The sequence below is a fragment of the Aspergillus nomiae genome (genome assembly GCF_001204775.2).
Source record: "Aspergillus nomiae NRRL 13137 chromosome Unknown contig00008, whole genome shotgun sequence".
Classification (NCBI taxonomy): Eukaryota; Fungi; Ascomycota; class Eurotiomycetes; order Eurotiales; family Aspergillaceae; genus Aspergillus; species Aspergillus nomiae.
The window spans coordinates 24911-41418 of record NW_015378063.1 but is presented as its reverse complement, the minus strand read 5'-3'; the positions used below and the strand labels follow the sequence as shown (position 1 = coordinate 41418).

Below are 16508 nucleotides of genomic sequence, written 5' to 3'. Positions count from 1 at the left end.
AGAACAGAGTAACTGAGAAATAAGGTTAGCAAAGAGGCATTTATTAGTGAGGCACAATCGGCCCCTTGGGGATATGCGCACGGGAGGCGCGTTAATGCGGCTTTTTCAATGATGGTTTTGTATTAGCGGGTTGTCCAAGGATATCTCACCAGGCTTTAGCTAGGATTTTGAGGGGCTGACTTATGTATGAGTGCATAGACTCATGATTCTGCCGAGTTTGTGGGACAGAAAGGAGTGGTCTGACAAGATTTGAGCTCCACTTGATGGTGAGGAAGAAATGCCTCTCCTGATCATTATATTAACTATTGACTGCTGTAGGTTCTAAATAGCTCATGATGCCTCTCGGCCTAGCAGGGAGTAGCTGACGTTTGCTAGATACGAACAACAGTGAACAAGGAACATCACCTGATCCCGCAAACGTGAAGTATGGAACTTCGTCTTTAGGCCCGCCTTGTTCTTCACTAGTAGGGAGCTTAGACAGTCTGAGAACAGAAGGAAAGGCAAGGCGACCTGCATGCAAGATAAGGCAAACTTTTGTCTACAGATGAAGCAAGATGCGTTGAGTATTAGTTCACATTCCAGAACTATCAACAGAATATCGGACTATATCCTGTATGATAGTTCATTTTCATATAAAGGTCCTAGGCTTTCGCTGAAGACAGCTAAGGTACGCTGGAATGCATAGATATTAGCCAGAGTATACAAACATTAACGAAGTATTAGCACAATTAGGTTGACGATTGCAAATGCGCTGGCCTTCCTGTCGTTCACACAACACAAATTAGCGGAGAGGAATAAAGCTTCCGCGTCGAGGTTGGCTCTGGCACAAAATCGCCAATATCTCACCCTGCTCAGTAAGCAAGGTTGGGGAGCGGCACTATTCCTCCCGTTCGGCATCGGGAAGACTTTGATCTTTCGTCAATCTCGGGTTGCGAATGCAAAGAGAAAAGGCGATAAGAGGCACTGTCAGGCATATACCGGTAATGCAAAGGAGACGCTGGACCTCTCTGTATGCTAGAGTTACAGCTTCGCGTTCAGGTGTCCCGGCAGGATACGAAACGATAAAGTCAAAAGGGCTCCCAAAAGCCAGATCGGTGAGAGTCTCATTTGCACTACCAAGATGCTTGGTGAGCTCGTTACCCATCCTCTGTCTCCATATAGCGCCAGAAATTGTACCTCCGATTGCGCTTCCGATGTTGTACATTGCCAGGTACAAACCAGTGATCACAGCAAGATCTGCAAAGCTTAGACTAGATCGTTCAATTGAGAGGGATGTACTCACGCTCGTGTTTCGTTGCAGCCTGTATACTTGCTTGGGCTGGGTATGGGAACATGCCACCAGCTGACAACACAAATCAGTTTGAGCCAATCATCGTAGCCATTGTACAACGCACCAATACCCAAAAGTATCTCTCCGCCGATAATACCAGAGTAGCTTGAGCTACTTGTTCCTCCACGGAACTGTATGAGAATGCCGAAAGCCACCGCGAAAAGAACAGTTCCGGCAACTATGAAAGGCTTGAGCTGTTTTACCTTGATAATAATCGCCCCGAGTATGCATCCAGTTATAACAGATGCAAAGCTAGCAATGTCAGAGAGACTCAAAAGAAATACTTCGTGGCTATAGCGGACCTGTATAGAGACGAGATACGTGTTGCACTGAGAACACTTTGGTCAAACGCGACTTGCAACACGGTATATAAGTATGTGCCCTGCAACGACCAAGCTACAATGCTATTAGTATAGTGCCTAGACACCAGGCTCAAATCGACATACCTAAGTGGAGCATTGTTGCTATGCCGAGAGCGCCCCAAACCGCGCGGTCTTTGAGCAGCTAGAGCTTATCAGTCACCGCTCGAAATACAAGTTCTCAACCGCTTACCATGAAGGGAACCATGGGATACCGAGCATAAGAACGCTCCCAAATGACAAACAGAGGCAGACAAAATAGACCTATAATCAGCGGCGCCAGAATCTTCGCAGTCTTCCATTGCTCGGCCGCGGCACCAGCAATTGTGAATGGCACAAGAATCAGAGCCAAGAAAGCAATCAAAAGCAGGATGCCCATCACATCCAGGTACCAAAATAATTCTTTAGCAAATTTCTTTGCACCGAGAAGCCGAATAGGATGCTTATATGTCTCAGCACTGGCTTTTTTGGCTTTGTGGTGTCCAAAAAGGAGCGTCGCAAAAAGAGGGATGGAGCAAACTGACATGAGTCAGAGAAGATACCAATCTTGCAAGGTGTCTACCTACCAGGAAATATGATTGCGAACATTGCAATGCCCCAGCGCCAGCTAGTGACCCCCAACACGGCATCGGCGACGTTGCCACTAACCCAGGTATTGATAATGAAAGGGGTCGCAGGGATATAGGAAAAGAGCAGACGGGATCGAAGGGAAGTCAGATCTCCTACTAGAACTTCGACCAGGAGAATAATAGTTGTATATCCGACCTAAATACAAAGTTCCAGTCAGAGTTTATGGTATATAACACGCAAAAAGAATAAGGTACCTGGTATAGAACAGCACCCGCGCAGAAAGTCTGGACATTGTCGGCGCAGGCCTCCACGATAGTCCCTGAGTATGTCAGCAGTGTTCGGTATCCGATGCACAGGCAATCCTTACCGATAGTGTAGAAGAAAACCGAGAGCAAGATCAACTCAACTCTCCCGAAGACGTCAGCGATTTTCGCGGCTGTTGGCTGTGCGGCAGCTGCAATGACGCTACGTAAGACATTGATCGTAGTAAGCAAACTGTGTTTGGCATAAGCACTGGTTGCCAAAGGCTGCCGAAATCAGTTCTTTATCAAAAGAAAAAGAGTATCACGACAGGAAAAAATACCTGATAAGTCACTCGCAGCTGTCCATCCAAACCATAGACATAGGCTACCAGAAAGATCCCGAAGAACAAAAACACCCGAGCTACAACGCCAAGTTGCGACGAGATAGCTGCGATGCGCTTGACACCTGGGTTTTTAAAGTCCGCTTCCTCCTGAAGTTCGTGAGGTTGGGCAGCATGTTGAAATTGTGGATTCTTTTCGGCGGACATTTTGCACTGCCCTCGTCGTTATCAGTATGCGAGATCAGAGGACAAGGAGAAAGCGTCGTTCAGACTTTCTTATGAGGTAAGAGGGGGAGGGGGGAGCATTAAGAAAGAAAAGAAATAAAAATACAAGCCAGAACCAAATTCTCATGAAAACACGGGTGAGCCAATCATATCTGACCAAGCCTCTGTAAGGGTTCTTTCTTGGGTCATAGTCTCGAAATGATCTCGGCATGACCAAGACATTGCCTGGGATTGTAGAGTTCTAGAGCGGCTGGGACAGGTAGAATTGCCTCAAAAGACACCAAGAATGTTCGGTTCCGAAGGCGTGGCATGGGATGAGCTCGTATTTGGCTCACAGACATTGGTCGGGAAGGCCCGCCAAGCCCGCATTTCGGGCCCTGAGTGGGACCCGCTTTATCAATCTAATCTGATACCCATCAAATCAACAAAGAACATACATAAAGCTCACCGTTAACCAAAGAAGTGTCATGGTTAGCTCTCACTTCTTCCCATCCTGAAGGCGGTTCTGGTTTGTAGCCATGGGCGCCGTCCAAAATGTTTTGCATGGAGGCCCTCGGTCAGAGTTGAGAACGGCGTTGGTGAAGATAATTCAAATGAGTTGGAAACGCCACTCGTTCGTTGATGACCTGACCCGGAAATTACTTCACCGATACCTTGGCACGTTTATACTTTCAGCTCTTTGTGTTCTTGCTATTGGCATGCCCTAATCAAGCGACAGCTTATCATACAATAGAGCAAATTTTAGATGATAGATCCCCGTCATTGCCGGCACCAGCATCACTATAATGGTTCGATGTTAAAAGGCATACCCCGACATTATGGAGCTGACCCCAGCAGTATGAGTATGAACCATGCCTGCCGGAAGTTGATAAGTACCAAGTGAACACGCACCCCAACACTGAGCATTTTGGGCGGAAACCGCACGAAGTGTATTTGGCAACAGATATGCATGGATATAAATGAGCAAGAATAGAGCATCAATGCGGCCGCCTATGATCGCTAATCGCAGGCCATAGCCGATAGATATAAATTGATAGGAGAACAAATTACGTCCAGGAAATAAGGTCAGGATGACAATGGAAGCCTTGACCTTGACAGCGGCTGTGCAAGTGGAACCTGGGCAGAAAGCAGAGGAACGTCATCGAAGCCATTTGTGGATGAGGCAAATGCGTGCGTATTTGGTTGATAAAATGGGACAGCTGTCTACCTCCTATGAGATATATGATTCAAGTAAAGATCACCCGTGAAACGGTCTTGCATTCAAATACTCGCCTCTCTCACTCAGGCGAGCCTCAGTGCCCTTTGGTTATATCATCAGTAGCGTATGGTCATGCAAAGCGGCTCGCGGAAATCTTTGAGCAATACCTAAGTAACATCGGACGAAAGTGTTTCAATACTTGCAGCGATGACCATTCTTGCATAGAAAAGCTATGGTGTGCAGGTGTGTAGGCCACAAAGTCGATCACGCAATGAGCACGCTGTCCCCAGTATGCTCATGTCTTTCGATATCCTCCCTATGTCAACAAGATTCAAGTCGATACTCGGCTATCACCATACGCAGGCGCTATTTCCATCGCATGGTGATCAATGGGACAGGACGGGTGGATATGGATATGGAGTTGAAACATGTTCCTACAATGTGATATATTCCCACATCTTTACAGCTTCTTGTGGGCCCGCATGTAGAGATAAGACTAGGTACTTCGCAAGACTCCTAGGGTGCTCAAGTAAAGGGCTCTAGAGACTATATTCGACATTTGACTGCGGTTGGCAACAACCTCTGGCTTCTCTGTCTCCATTCCCATCTCATCGAGGTCTTACAGCTGGCCATCCTCGTTTGAGGTATCAGCACGTTTCCTGTCGACGGCGCTGTTCGGTTCCTCGTTCGCCACCGAGGTGGAGCAGATGAGCCTAACACGCAAAGGCTTGTCAAGCATTTCGCGACAGTGAACCAACTCAAGTACCCCGAAAGAATTATGAATATCTATCCACGTGTGCAGGATATGCCAGCGGATGCTGTGTGTTCCATCAAGTAAAATGTCAAGTACGGATGTATTCTGCTACAAGTTTGAGGCAAACAAAAATCCTTCCTTTGAAAAGGCAAAGGCTTGAATGCCTCCGTCTTGCACCAGCTATTATGCACACTTTAACGGGATTTCCGCTGCTGTTTTGAAAATATTGTGTGATTTACGTGTTCTGGACTCTTGGGGATTCGTTCTTGTCGTAGTGTCAATGGGAATGTGGAGTGACAGACATTGTAGTAAACCTCCTGTTGCCGAGGTGTCCAAAACTTTATCAGAAAGCGACTCAAGTCGAAATCATGTGGATTTATCCTTTTAGTCACTACCCATCGTTATACTTTCCAGGTTTTTCTGAGTGCAGGCCATTATCGACTATATTTTCTGGACATGAAGAGTCCAACCACTCAAGCTGTGCGAAGCTCCTGTGATACTTGAACCCGCATTAATGCTTGTACGAGAGCAACGCCAACCTTGACATTGAGGTCAATGTTAAGACAGGCATTTCTCCAGAGCCCGTTACTTCACCGCACATCGGTCTTCGGTGGTCACAGCACGAAAGCATACGCCATTTCCTCGCAAGCTGTTGGAGAAGCGTATTGTCTCAATGTTTGTGGCTGGCAATATCTAGGATAGTCCGACGATTGTACAGCGAGACGAGGCAGTGCCCAAGTATTGGATCTAAGTTGCGGAAGGACAGCCTACATAGGCTTTTTCTTTATAAACCGAGCGGATATCCTATTTTCGGGCCGAGAGGCACTCAGAAAGCTGAACCTGTACCCCGCCGAGGATTTAAGCGACAATACCTAGACATGAGCGGTTCAAACGCGACACTGTGTGCTTCCATTAAACGGGACTTGGGCACAACATCGGGGCCGGAGTACTAGAAGGCTGGTCATCAATTAAACCAGTAGTATCTTCGTCCATCGCTTTAGCTTCGAAGTCAGCGTTGATCAGAGATCCAAGGTCATCTAGTCGCCCTTCATATCACAGCACGGCTGTATCTATGGAAGCTATTAGAGCGTGTTGAGCGAAAAAGTCCAGCTTCGAGACCAACTTCCCGAATTCCGATCTACCGCCATACGACGTCCTCCTAGAACGCCATCGTGTCAAATGCCAAGTTGTTAACTCGGGAATCTTGTACCAGTCATGTGGTATTCCAAACAACTAGAGTGAAAATAAAAAAAAATAAATAAATAAATAAATAAAAAATCAAAAAAGCAAAAAGAATCGCCTGATTCTGCTCATGCTATCGTGCGGTGCCGTTCTCAACGGAATCATCTGCTAAATTCGCCTCAAGTTGTGTTTGGAATCTGGCTCGATAATAGTAGATATTGGGTGGGTCAGAGTCAGCCGTTCTAGACTGGCCAAGGTACACTGCGAAAAGAAAAAGGAAAAGAAAGGACAATCCGACATTTCCTAGTCAACCCCTGCACGAGGATAAGTTTTCCATGAGCGCCCACCTATGATGTGTTGAGTAGCATGATATGTACGGCTGCATGTGACCCGCCCTGTACGCAGTCAGTTCCAGAGAGAGTAAGTAGGGAAGGTGCTCATACGTTAGCTTTATGCATGTTAGCAGTTTAAAGGCCAATCCAAACCAGCTATTCCACGCCGCACGCCGCTTGTCAGCATCCCAGACTCAATCCCAGGTTATGATTGCCCCATTGAGAATTTGAAGATGAGCCTAATGAGATCATCGCAATGGCTGGGAAAACGCTCTCTTCGCAGCTACCTTCATGCTGCAGGTGGAGTGTCCTTTTAGCGTCAACACTACTAGTACTAGGCCTTAGTGATAGAGGATGCATGGGGCCATTTGCTGTAGGCAACATTTCCTGCTAATTACTATGGCTCAATATGGCTCAAGAAAGGAGAAACGAAAAAGAGGAGAAAATATGAATGGCGATATAAGTAATATTGATGATAAAATATATAAGATAAGCAAAAGGTAAGGGAATAAGATCTTCGTTAACGGTCTGGGAAGTGGGGTAGTAGGCTGTAGCAGGTTAGCAAGGGTGGTGTGTTTTGGAGAAGTTTGGCCGATATGTAACTAGCTCAATTCGGTAGAACGTCTTTTCAACCTTGAACCAACTGAACTTCTTGAGCCAATAGTGCCACCATACTGGAGGTACTAGTCCATTGTCCCTAGGGTCCTCCGCTTGCTGCAAGTCTTCGTGATGATCCGCCGTGTAAGGCCGATGGTGGGGGTATGGAATACAGAGTACCTATACGGTACAATACTTGACGCACGCCCTCCTCAATCTAGATAGGAATATGTCCTTTCGAAAGCAAATACCAACGGGTTAGGTAGGCAAAGAACCGGGTTAAGAATAAACGGAGTAATGTCATATTTTCTAACTGGTGTTTAAAATTAAGTAGAAGGGGGTGGGGAGGCTTATACTACAGGAAGTATATCACTAGGTAAATATAAATATATCCCTGCACTATGCGCAGATGAACACCTGAATTTTAAGTTTTCATATCGCGACCTCAACAGGAAAAGATAAAATAAAGATAAAATACAACATACAATGTCTTATTATACTTTTGGCTTCTCCCTTTCCTTTTCTTCTTCGGTCCTAGTTTCTTTCACGCTCCAGGGAAAAATTTGTAATTAGGGAGAAGGGGAGAGAGAGAGAAGATGATGGACACTCATGGATCGAGAAAATGGTGACGCCATGGGACGGTTACCTAATCTGGAAGATGTTCTGATTTATTCGCCGACCGCGGTTGATGTCCTCAGGAACCAGAAAGACTAACTAACGATTCATGACCACCAACTGCTATTAGTATTCTACCTTTTCCTCTCTCACCGGAGAAAATCTGACTATTTTGTTTTTAGTCGCCTCCTCATCTTCTCCAAGATATCCCTGCCTTATATTACACTTGTCCTCCTAGTCCTCCTTAATTCCTTACTCTCCCCCCTCCTCCTCCCTCCCCTCCGTATCTCTCCCAAAGCTCGTGACATCCTATTCTTGCCGACTTGTACTTTTATAATTGAATTTTTCCAATCGACGAATCGCCATCTTCAACCTACCGTTTTCAATTCGGCTTTGTTTTCTGTAAAATACATCACACGCCAAGTGATTTCGATCTGGAAACGTTGCATCTTGAGTTCAGTTCATCCCGTCGGAGCTTTGGATAGCTTCCCCGCACTACAGCTCAGACACCATGTAAGTGGCACAAAAGAAGAACAAAAGAAATGAAAACCGAAAGGAGTCCCCTGGTGATCATAAACCATATCATCTAACGGAAAGTAAAAATGAATATAGGCGTATTACCGTCAGTGTCATCCGACCGGACCAAGCCGATGCTGATATCATATCGCTTGAGGTGGGTGGGGACATGACCGTTGAACTTCTCAAAGCTATCGTTGAAAGCGAAACCTCCGTCCCCCCAAGCGCCCAACGGATCGTCTATAATAATCAGCTGCTCGGAGATGATGCACGTACCCTTGAGCAGGTTGGAATTGGGGAAGGAGATATGTTGGGTGTCCATGTTACGTTGCGGAGTCCTCAGGCGCCCACCCGCACTGCTGGCGGCCCTAGCGCTGCTGCTGCGCAACAAAACCTCCAACGGCGTCAGGCAATGAACCCAGACCCCGAGACCATCCGGTTACACATTCTAGGCGACCCTCGAGTGCGCGAAACTGTCCGACGGCAAAACCCGGAATTGGCAGATGTAGCCAGTGATGCCCAGCGGTTCCGCGACGTATTCCTCAACCAACAGCGGCGGGAGGCTCAGTTAGAGGCTGAGAAGGAGGCCCGGATCGCAATGTTGAACGCAGATCCGTTCAATCCTGAAAACCAGCGGCAGATTGAAGAGATCATTCGCCAGAATGCGGTGACAGAGAACCTCCATAATGCCATGGAGCATCATCCGGAATGTGTGTTCAGCCCTTGTCTTTTTTCCCTGTGACAGAATGACTTTGCTAACTGTCATAGCGTTCGGTCGCGTGACCATGTTGTACATACCAGTTGAAGTCAACGGCCACAAACTCAATGCATTCGTCGATTCTGGCGCCCAGGTCACGATCATGTCCCCCGAGTGTGCGACCGCGTGCAACATCATGCGTCTGGTAGACCAGCGATACGGGGGAATTGCTAAAGGAGTGGGCACCGCGAATATCCTGGGGCGCGTCCATTCGGCCCAGATCAAGATTGGAAGTATGTTCTTACCTTGTTCTTTTACCGTGATGGAAGGCAAACACATTGATCTTCTCCTGGGTCTGGATATGTTGAGGCGGCATCAGGCCTGCATCGACCTCAGGAGGGGAGCTCTCGTCATTCAAGACCAAGCCGTGCCATTTTTGGGGGAGGCAGATATTCCTAGGCATCTACTAGATGAATTCGAGGATGAACCTTTGGTCAAAGGCGCTGACGGTGCCGAAGTCGGCGCTCGGACGGGTGCAGTCACTCATCAGGCACAAGGGTCCGGTGGCGCCAGCTCATCCACGGCACCTCCGTCTCGTCCAGCTCCGGCACAATCATCCCGGTGGCCACAAGATTCCATCGCGAAGATCACCGAGCTCGGTTTCACTCGGGAGGAGGCTATGCGGGCGCTAGATGCAGCTAACGGGGACCTCGACGGTGCCATTGGCTTTCTGATATGACATGTGAATTCCAGATGCTATAAATTACGAAATCTTGACGTGTTTCCGGTACCTTACCGCTGCATCACGCCGTCATTAAGCGGTGGAGACCGCAGGTTTAGCCCAGATATCCCAAAAATCCTGTAATCGACTCGCGTCGCTGTGTGGATGAGAGAGGACTCTGAGGGACCGGCGGGGTGTGTCATTGGTAGAGAGACACCCTCCCCATCTGCATTTCAATTCTATCAACTGCAGCTTACCGCATTATCAGTTCCATCCTTGGCCTCCCTGGCCTGTGCCCCTTGTGGCGCTGCTGGCCGAGTCAGCGTAGCGGTCAAGTCGCCCCGATTATGAATACAAAGTTAGAAACATCATCTGCACTTGCGGTGAATGCTGTGCCTCGTAAATGGAGTCTCATGTACGGAGTAAAGTGGAGCCTCTTCCTTCAATTCCTGTCTTGCTTTTTAGATCAATCACGTAGCCCTATAATTAAGTAAATCCACTGCAGAAGGTGGAACGCAAGATTCCAGCCTCGCATTGCGATCTGAATTTCCCTTGACTCCATCCGCGATTGTGAAATGGCGGTACTTTCAAAAGTACTAGTATTATCCCAACCCGGACCTATATTCTACTCTACCTGGTCTATACACGGGGACCAACCCACATACAATTTACTCGCTCTTAGATTTACCCAGTAGCTTCCCCCGCAACCTAAAGAGCATGTCCAACGCCATAAACGCCCCTGGGTCAAGTTAGCCGCCACTGATCGCCTCGCCGAAACCGCCAGGCATAAAAAACGAAACAAAGGAGAATGATAAAGAAAAACATGAAACCACAAGCGTGAAACGGCCACAAAGAGAACAAAAGAAGAGACGGGGCAAAATGTATATACTTACCAAGCATCACATAAGGCGCATACAACATAGTCAAATCCTGCTTCTGGGCGACCGTGCGATCGTCCCAGCCCCAGACCTCCGCCAAGCAAGCACTCGAGGTCACGAATGATTGAACTCCAAACACCAACAAATGCATCGGGACCAGGGGGTCATCTGTCGGTATCCTTTCTGTTAGCTTCCGATGTTTTACGAGATGATTTCCCCACCGTCATCAACTTCCCCGACGGTGTTGAATTAAAAAAAAAAAGAAAAAGGAAAAAGAAAATATTAGAAATCAATTAATATATTAAACTTAGGTATTTTACCTCTGAGCAAAGCGCCAAGAGCCCAGAGACTCAACGGCGCGTGATAGACGAGTTCCATTGCGATAAAGGTGGAGAACCACGCCGGAGCGGTCTCCGAGAAGAATTTGTCATGGTAGGTTGCTATGTAGTAGGAACGGATGTGGTGGGAAAGGTTAGTTTGGAGGATAGAGGGAGCAGGGGACGGTGTCGACGACTGGATTGGCGCGTTAGTTAGTATATTTCAATGTACCGATATTGTTTAGCTGGGGATGGAGAGAGCTGTGTGGAGAAGCCTCTCCAAGGAGGGAGAGATTTACGGAATATGATAGGGAGGTGAATGGCGAAAAAGATGAAGTAGATTAGGTCGCGTTTTCGCGATATGAGAGATGCAGATTGCACCATGGTTATCCGTATCTAGGAGGTGGCAATTGTCTCGAATTGATGAATCAAATCGTTTTTGATGTATGCATGTAGGCTATATGTGGTATGTGTGGGATGGAATTTGGAGGTCAAACAGGTCTTAAAGGGAGCGATAACGTGACTGCTGTCAACAAAACGGAAAACCAACATGAGAAGTCAGGTCAGGTGATCCGCAGGGACAGCGAAATAGGCAAGGGGGAAAGAAAAGACGGGAAAAAGCAAACATGCGCAATCTCTCCAAAGGCCCCCGCTGTTCATCGATGGATGACCCGGGAAACTGGGAACAAGATACGCAGGACTATTTGCTTTTTTCACTGCACGAGGCCTAAACATAGCTTAAGCTTAGGTGCGTGGATCGCTAACCTCCTATGATTCTTAACGGTTAGTTAAGTTTAGTGTCCCAAGAACAGTGACCCGGCGGTTGGGACTCAATGCTAATCGGCCTCTTTGCTTTTTCTGAGATTTTGACCTTGCATCATATCATGCTTTGATCTTATCAGTTGAAGATATCCTGAACAACAGTTCCAGGAAACACTCTTGATTCACACTGCTTTCCCTCGCCGTACACACAAGCGATCCCGACAAGGGATCAAAGACGGCGTAACCGCTCACGGGTAACTACACGAGACATCCGGTTTTAGGGAGTCTCACCGCAACTCTCACGGAAGAGTCCTTTGCCCCCCTTGTTTGTGTCCTTGGTGAAGTTTGTCGTGCAAAAGCCCCTAATTTATGACGGCCCCTGGAGCTGATCGTTACCTCGACTTCCTGCCGTTCCGGAACCAGATTGGTTGGAGGGAAAAAGTACTGCAAGGAAGAGCTGCGCTCGCAAATCTGTTGCAACTTGCAGCATTCCCCACCAATATCATACAGATTTCCTTTGCGCAGACTGCAGCCCAATCCAAGGAATTCCTCAAAAATGACCTATGATAATTTTTTATAACTATTGTCTTCACGATTTGGACCGGACCGGTCATCCTTGGGACGGGAAGAGTTGCTTTTTTAGCGCCAAAACACGGAACTGCGGTCGCTAATCTATCACATAGTACGATGACTAGTCGACTGACATGGGTACCTTAGGAGTTGTGTCTCTTTCCCCGGAAGTTAGCACGGAATTTGACCGCCAGTACTCCGTATAAGTGACGAGGTCCCTCTCAATTAATCTTCGCAGGGAGCCACTACCCGACCGTTGGCGTCAACCTTGCAAATCCTTTGCTAATGGAAACCCTGGTCCCGTAAGAAAATCTCGGAAGTGTCTCATGAGCTCCAGCCGAATTAAGTGCCGAGGCAGCTCAACATTCGTAGTAATGGTCAGTCAACACGACAGACACAAGCATTTAGGCAATATGCCGGATGGCTGCAACTATCGGCCTCAATTGCAATTCGACTCCTCCAGACCCTGAGAAATAGGAGGAAGTGGAACCAAATGTAACTGCAGTTTAACCAAGAACTGATCTATCTAACATATTATACGATACATATGTATGTACATAGTACATGCTCCGTACAGAGGTACATTATCAGACCGATGCCCTAAATCCTCGGTCGAGGCTTCGATGGGTCTTCCAAAACGGCTATGGAACGCCTCCCATCGCTCCCCGACGGCGCGAGCGGTTCTTTGAGAGCAACAAGTCCACTGATGTGCCTTCTGTGGGGTACCTTTTTATGAAACTGAAAGAGCTCGCGGGAAATGGGCCGCATGGCCGAAATGAATATGAACGTCATGATCGCCTTGGCTCCAAACGAGCGCCCTCGGCTCCATTGGGTAGCGGGTCAGAATGGCTGCTAAAAGTGATTAGGATTGTTCTTTCAACCCACTAGAAGCCACGTCGAGAAAAACCATGTGTGACCCAAGATTGGGAAACCAATGTTTGGATTCATCTCCACTCAACGGCGGGTCCATAATAACAACAACAAAACACTACCTCACAGGGCAACTCTATCAGAAAATGGTAAACAAAAAGGAAAAGGGGGGAAGAAAATTATTTACAATTTGTCGGAAATATTCTTTCTTCGGTCGATCGTTACACCAAAGAATTATCCAGTCAAGAAATAATTTCAGTAGTGGCGAAAGAGAAGCAACGCATATTCTCACTGTCGCGCCCACCCGTTATCACATCAATAATCACTCCACCGACATCAGCAGACAGGCTGCAATGTCCAGTTATTGGGCACAGGTTACATAATGCGTGAGGTCTTACAGTAGTACGAGCATTAACGGGGACTACCGGGATATTACGCCCTTTTCCTTTTCGTTTTTTAACTTTAGCTTTTTTTTTTCCCTTTTTTCTCCCAATCGAAACGATGCAAGGGGATGCATGTTAGCCGCGACCGAAAGCTACTATAAGACACTGGATGGAGACACTATTTACTTATTGGTACGGCACTGATGTATCTCGGGCGACTACTGCATCGACCTGCAATTCCGCGAGCCTGTTACCGGGGATCGAGAAGACAGACCTAGGCTAGCGATATTGGCCCAACGTGCATGTTGCATAGGCTCCACCCTCGGCTCCTTATCGTTCGTCTGGTTTGCGCCAGATTGAGCGGTGAAACCGCACCAGAAACAAATAGAATACACACTTACAGCCAGAGCCAGTCCCCCGGAGCACGCCGGGAGCAGGAAGCAGACAGTGCCCATCGTCGGCGCAAGATCCAATCACTATAGTAATCGGCGACCTGTGCCCGACATAGTTGCAGCTATGAGGAAAATTGCCCTGCAAGTCCTTTGTATCGTCCGATGCGGAAGCTATATGAAATGTACGCCGAGGACCCATTGGGATCTCTTGACCGCCTCCCTCTGGTGTTCTCTCCCTCTTGCTTTGTCTGATCTTGTCTTGTCGGCTCTGTTCATTCCTCTCATCGCTTTCACCCTTTTGGAACAACGTTTAAATTTTGGATTTTTTTTAGGGCCTGCTTTTTTCTGACTGGCCCGTTGACCTGCCGCTGTCCCCTCCACACCCCCCCCGGTCTAATCTGTCGAGACCCGTTCAGGTCCTCAGGAGCGAATCCTGTCCCCTGTCGTCATGGCATCGCACTCGCTCGAGACACTTTTTGTTCGCCGCCATGAGTAATCTGGCGCATCACCAGCGCAAGGTCGCTGCCGGAGATGAAAGGGATAGCACATACGGAGTAGTCTAGTCATGTTAAGCGAAGCTCCGTTGAATCCTTAGATCGTTTGTGCCGCGCGGTGGCATTACATCCACTTTTACCCAATATTCCATTTTCAAATTGAGCAGTGGCCTTTTTTATTTGATCAAAATGCATTGACACGGTGGATGCAATATTATTTATACTCGTCTCCCTCTCATCTAGAATCCTATCTTTTTTCTGTCTCATCAATTCCCAACCCATCTTCTAGAAAAGTTTTTCCCTCCTTCATTCTTAATTCTTCCGCTTCTACACTTTGTAATCCGCCTTGACATAAAAAAAAGTCATAATAACTCATCCTACTCGTCTAAGGCTGTTTTCACTCTCAACATGCCATCAACTGCTCCTGTCATAAGGCCCAAGAGCCATTCTGTCAATGCTCATAAGGAAGAGACCCCTATCAGTTACGACATCAACATTCCCTATGTGGATGTCAATGGAGAGACCACCGCTAGAACTAGGTACCCAGAATATTTGCCGACATGGGACAAAATGTGGTTCGAACCACTGCCCCCGTTTCACTATGATGATCCTGCGCTGCGCGTAGAGGATAGGTCCAAGCCTAACCTCTTGACTCCCGAAGCTAAAGTGACCGAAATCCAGCCGCAGATCGGCACCATCGTCGAAGGCGTTCAGCTGAGCCAGCTCTCGGATGCCGCGAAGGATGAGCTCGCATTGCTGGTTTCCGAGCGCAAGGTTGTTGCATTTCCCGCGCAAGATCTGATCGATGCCGGTCCCGAGGCGCAGGAACAGTTTATGCGCCATTTCGGAAAACCGAACTATCAGCCTGTTTCTGGAACGGTGCGCGGCCACCCCGGCTTCCATATCATTCATCGCGATGGCAACAAAGAAGAGATCTCACGCTTCCTGTCGCAGCGCACGACAACGACTCTGTGGCATCAGGACGTGAGCTACGAAATCCAACCACCAAGCTACGTCATGTTGGGGCTTCTGGAAGGCCCAGAAGTAGGAGGTGATACCGTCTTCGCGGCGACCGATATGGCCTACAAGTATGCGCGTCTTGATCCAAATTGTTCATTCCCTCAAATTACGGAAACTAATCAAGTTCAGACGCCTTTCTCCTACCTTCTGCTCCTGGCTCGACACTCTGCGGGCCGTTCACTCCTCCGCCAAGATGATCAACCACGCCCGTTTAACCAACAGCCTTGTCCGCAAAGACCCCGTTGACACCGTCCACCCACTGGTTCGGGTCCACCCCGTGACGGGCGAGAAATGCCTCTTCATCAACGGCGAATTCATCACCAAGATTCAGGGTCTCAAGGAGCCCGAACAGCGCTGGCTCACCGATTTCCTCATGAACCACATCATCACGGGCCACGATTTCCAAGCCAGAGTAAGATGGCAACCAAAGACAATCGTTATCTTCGATAACCGCTCTACTCTTCGTAAGTAACATCCCGGATCGCCTTAAAACCCCGTTCACCCCAGCCAAGAAAATCATAAATGGAAAAACAACTAACGGTGAAAAATCCCAGACTCGGCAATCGTCGACTACCTAGACGATGACTATGGCGCAAAGCTCCGCCACATCTTCCGCCTGACCGCACTGGGCGAGAAGCCCATCCCCGTCTATGACCAGTTCGAGTAAGCAACGACCGTATCAGGCGAACAGTACGTCGTCTTGCATTTTACGAATCATCGCTTTATTATCCCGGGCGTCCAGCGGGGAGTGCAAAACCTATTGAGCGTTACGTTACTTCTGCTTAAATCCGGGTTTATTTGTTTTTTTCGGGAAGGAGTGCAAAAATCATTGGCTTTTTTTTCTTTCTTCCTTTTCTTCGCGGCGTATGCATTCATGCGCGGCCTACGACTTTTAATTCTTGTTTTCTCTTTTCTTTGCTTGGGATACCTATTCTTGTTTGCGCTATAGACGGTTGGATTTGATTTGGATTTGGAATTTGGTAGTTTAGACTTGTTAATCTCTCGCGAGAGCTAGCTTATAGACATTGTTATTTGATCTATTTTGATATTGGTTGTTAACAGGTTTCTCCTTTTCTAATTCCGGATATAACATACATACTATACTTTGAATGATGAGACACCAGCCTACTTTGTTATAGTGAT

At 47.6% G+C, this 16508-nt stretch overlaps 4 protein-coding genes across 4 annotated transcripts; 2 read left to right on the top strand and 2 right to left on the bottom strand.

Moving 5' to 3' along the window:
• Positions 1–877: 877 nt before the first annotated feature.
• On the bottom strand, positions 878–3049 carry sit1 (putative siderochrome-iron transporter Sit1; the record flags this gene model as incomplete). Its single annotated transcript, XM_015546189.1, has 10 exons — positions 878–1236; positions 1283–1342; positions 1395–1582; positions 1633–1726; positions 1777–1834; positions 1883–2208; positions 2256–2454; positions 2514–2578; positions 2627–2786; positions 2843–3049. The coding sequence occupies 10 exons, from the start codon at positions 3047–3049 to the stop codon at positions 878–880; spliced, it is 1716 nt and encodes a 571-aa protein (XP_015411808.1).
• A 4967-nt stretch (positions 3050–8016) lies between these two features.
• Positions 8017–9697, top strand: ddiA (putative DNA damage-inducible v-SNARE binding protein Ddi1; the record flags this gene model as incomplete). The annotated part of the gene is made up of 3 exons (XM_015546188.1): positions 8017–8258; positions 8358–8971; positions 9030–9697. Coding segments are annotated over exons 1-3 (1284 nt in total). The 5' UTR covers positions 8017–8256.
• Positions 9698–10347: 650 nt separating this feature from the next.
• ANOM_000929 (EXPERA domain-containing protein) lies at positions 10348–11070 on the bottom strand (the record flags this gene model as incomplete). The annotated part of the gene is made up of 3 exons (XM_015546187.1): positions 10348–10418; positions 10573–10725; positions 10878–11070. Coding segments are annotated over 3 exons (417 nt in total), but the record flags the coding sequence as incomplete, so codon positions are not given.
• Positions 11071–14753: 3683 nt separating this feature from the next.
• Positions 14754–16186, top strand: ANOM_000928 (TauD/TfdA dioxygenase family protein; the record flags this gene model as incomplete). The annotated part of the gene is made up of 3 exons (XM_015546186.1): positions 14754–15433; positions 15495–15829; positions 15920–16186. 3 exons carry the CDS (start codon positions 14754–14756, stop codon positions 16030–16032), a joined length of 1128 nt encoding a protein of 375 aa, XP_015411777.1. The 3' UTR covers positions 16033–16186.
• Between the last annotated feature and the right edge of the window lie 322 nt (positions 16187–16508).